General features: G+C 54.3%; 1 protein-coding gene across 1 annotated transcript in view; it reads left to right on the forward strand.

Moving 5' to 3' along the window:
- Positions 1-393: 393 nt before the first annotated feature.
- Positions 394-3,683, forward strand: part of LOC114040394 (low-density lipoprotein receptor-related protein 5-like) — a gene marked incomplete at its 5' end in the record, with an annotated part of 5,788 nt that continues 2,498 nt past the window's right edge. Inside the window, 2 exons of the mRNA XM_027858485.1 lie at positions 394-891; positions 2,015-2,241. Of these exons, the coding sequence (XP_027714286.1) occupies positions 394-891; positions 2,015-2,241 (725 nt within the window). The remainder of the gene's footprint in view (positions 892-2,014; positions 2,242-3,683) is intronic.

Below are 3,683 nucleotides of genomic sequence, written 5' to 3' on the forward strand. Positions count from 1 at the left end.
ACCTGAGCTGGGAGGGGCCTTAGAACATAGAACACCTGAACTGGGAGGGGCCTCAGAACATAAAACATCTGAGCTGGAAAGGGGCTTGGAGCATAGAACACCTGAGCCAGGAGGGGCCTTAGAACACAAAACACCTAAGCTGGGAGGGGCCTTAGAACATAGAACACCTGAGCCAGGAGGGACCTTGGAGCATAGAACACCTGAGCCAGGAGGGGCCTTGGAGCATAGAACACCTGAGCTGGGAGGGAGCCTTAGAACATAAAACATTTGAGCTGGAAGGGGCCTTAGAACATAGAACACCTGAGCTGAGAGACGCCATAGAACATAGAACACCTGAGCCGGGAGGGGCCTTAGAACATAGAACACCTGAACCGGAGCGGCTTTAGAGCATAGAACACAGAGCACCTGAGCCAGGAGGGGCCCAGAACATCGAGTGGGCCGGGTTGGAGCCCCAGTACTCAGCCCCCAGGCAGAAGCGCTCTTTCCTGTCCCCTACACTGCCCTGACTCCGTCACCCTCAGTGCCCCCCATGCGTCCTCGAGCCTGCGGTGGGGTTTCTTTGTCGGCGCCCTGGGCTTAGAGGCCGGACGTTCGCTTTCAGGTACTAATCCGTGCGCGGAGAAGAACGGGGGCTGCAGCCACCTTTGCTTCTTTACGCCCCACGCGACCAAGTGCGGCTGCCCCATCGGGCTCGAGCTGCTGAACGACCTGCAGACCTGCATCATCCCCGAAGCCTTCCTGGTCTTCACGAGCCGAGCCGCCATCCACCGGATCTCCCTGGAGACGAACAACAATGATGTGGCCATCCCCCTGACCGGCGTCAAGGAGGCCTCCGCCCTGGACTTTGACGTCTCCAACAACCACATCTACTGGACCGATGTTAGCCTGAAGGTATGGCGGCCTGCAGGCTCCTGCCGCGAAGGCTCAGCCCAGGCTTGGGTAGGGCGGGCTCGTGGGGCCTGGGAGAGGCTGTGAGGTGTAGGATTGGGGGGCCAATGAGGGGTTCGACCCTGCTGAGTCACTCACGTGGCTTCAGCCCACCCAGCTAGACTTGATCTTGAATGAGCTGCCTTCAGATCAGGGCTTCTTCACGAATTTTTGTGACCCGGACCCCATGGGCAGAGGTCTAGGGAAGCCCAGGGACCCTTTCTCAGAACCACGTTTTTAAATGCCTTAAATAAAATAGAGGCGACAAGGGAAGCCAATTAGATTGAGATAAAATGATCAGAATTAAAAAAAAAGGTCACGGACCCCAGGCAAAGAAACCCTGTTATAAACACTTCTTCGAATTGCTTCAGGGTGCAGAAAAACCATTTTTCCTCTTAAATGTTCAGCCCGTCTGCTCCCACCTGCTCCTGCTGCTTCCCCCGAATGTCATGGGTTAGCATGACCTTCACAGGGACCGTCAAAGGTAAACTTGAGGGCTGCACGTGGGTTAAGAAGCATGGAGATGTTGAGGTATAGTGGATAGACTTCTGGGCTTGGAGTCTCAAAGATCTGGGTTTGAATCCTGCCTTAGACAGTTATCACTGTATGACCTTAGGCAAGTCACTTTCCATCTTTGGTCTTTAGTTTCATCGTCCGTAAAATGAAGAGGCTGCTGGCCTGCCTCCAAGATCGCTTCCGACTCTGAGTCCTTGAGCCCGTCCCAGGGCTTCTAGTCCGGGCTCCAGTCTAGTTTTAGTTGATAGCCATAGTTCAAGGCCTGGCTCTTTTGCTTTGCGCATTTCACAATAGGATTCTGGGAAGGCCCCCTCGGCTCCCCCAGACCTGACCAAGGGGTCCGGGACACAGAGAAGGTGACTGGAGCTTGAGTATCTCTCAGAGGCCAAAAGTCGCCTTTTCCTCCTGTACTTTGGCCATAAAAACGGGGCTGCCTTAGTTCTCTGGTGGCCTTCCCTGAGCCTCGTGAATGTTTCCGTGGACCCCTCCCTCTCTCTCTCTTTCTCTTGGACTCCACGGTTTGCTCTGTGCTCGTCCAGGAAGGAATTGTTTTCTCTCTCTGCCCCTGCAGACCATCAGCCGGGCCTATATGAACGGGAGCTCTGTGGAGCATGTGATAGAGTTTGGCCTGGATTACCCCGAGGGCATGGCCGTGGACTGGATGGGCAGAAACCTCTACTGGGCAGACACGGGCACCAATCGCATCGAGGTGGCTCGCCTGGATGGGCAGCACAGACAGGTGCTGGTGTGGAAGGATCTCGACAACCCCCGGTCCTTGGCCCTGGACCCCACCAAAGGGTAAGGAGGACCCAGAGCGGCCCAGACGGGTGGTCGCCACCGAGGCCGTGGGGAGCAGAGGCCGAGGATTATCTGGTCGCGAGTGCGGTATCTGGGGTAGGCGGTGGGCTGACACCTGCTGTTCATACGTCGAGGACGGTAACCATCCATTGAGACAGTTAATCAGGGATGGCCTTCTGGAGGAGGTGAATTTGGAGCCAAGTGTGAAGGGAGTGATGGATGGCAAGGTGGGGGATAGGCAGGGAATGAACCAAAGCATGGAGGCTGGAGATTGGAGGCCTCCTGTGGTTGTGATGTTTGAAAGGCTTGTGGAATCACGGAAGCGTTCGCTGGAGGCTTAGGGAGGAATGAGCCGTTAGACTGACTTGTGGATGTGGCGTTTCCCCCAATGGAATGTAAGGTCCTGGAGGGCAGGGCCTGCCTCCTTTGGCATCTGGATCTGCCGTGCTTAGCACAGAGACTGACACATAGTAGGTCCTTAGCACCTGGTGGGTGGCTGGTGTTGGGAAAGGTTTGGGGCCAGGAGAAGCCGGGTTGAAATCCCGTCCCTGTCACTTCTTAGCTGTGTGACGTCATGCTGGGTGATGCTGGCCAGGCTGGTTTACTGCTCTCTGCCTCAGTTTCTTCATCTGCAAAATATGGATAATTATACCCACAATGTTTCCTCATAGAGTTGTATTGAGGATCAAATGAAAAAGTATGTGTAAAGTGACTTATAAATCTTTTAAAAATCTTTTTCATTTTAATAATAAGAACTTGGCAAATGGCAACAATCACAAACGTGTTCTGATAAAAGAATGGAGCAGGAGGATGGGCACAGAGCCAGGGAATCTGTTCTGAATGGTGGCTTTTAAGGATATAATAAATTTAGTATCAGTGGCACCAACACTGCCCCTTGTCAATAGCCCTGCCCCCAGTCTGAGCTTCCTGCTGGATTTGAACTCGGGTCTTCCTGACTCCAGGACCAGCGCTCAGTGCACTGTGGGGCGCCCGTTATAGGCCCATTTTTTCCTTGTTTCCAGTAGGGACAGAGCAGAGAGGGAAGGAAGAAAGAGTGAATGAGATCCAGGAATAGGCTGAGGAGGCGTCTTCACCAAGTATATTCAAGGACAGGTTTCAAAAAGCTAACTCTTTAACCCACAGCGGGAGAGGCAGCTCCAAACTGCTGAAGATCCCCTATAGCCCTGAGGCTGTCTTCTCTCTGGCTCTCCCTCTCCCTCTCTCCCTCTCTCCCCCTCTCTCTCTCCCTCTCCCTCCCTCTCCCCCTCTCTCCCTTTCTCTCCCTCTCTCTTCCTCTCCCTCTCCCTCCCTCTCCCTCTCTCTCCCTCTCCCTCTCCCTCTCTCTCCCTCTCCCTCTCTCTCTCTCTTTCTCTCTCTCTCTTTCTCTCTCCCTCTCTCTCCCTCTCTCTCCCTCCCTCTCCCTCTCTCTCCCTCTCTCTTCC

Source organism: Vombatus ursinus, unplaced genomic scaffold (genome assembly GCF_900497805.2).
Source record: "Vombatus ursinus unplaced genomic scaffold, bare-nosed wombat genome assembly UNPS02013068.1, whole genome shotgun sequence".
In the NCBI taxonomy this organism is placed as follows: domain Eukaryota; kingdom Metazoa; phylum Chordata; class Mammalia; order Diprotodontia; family Vombatidae; genus Vombatus; species Vombatus ursinus.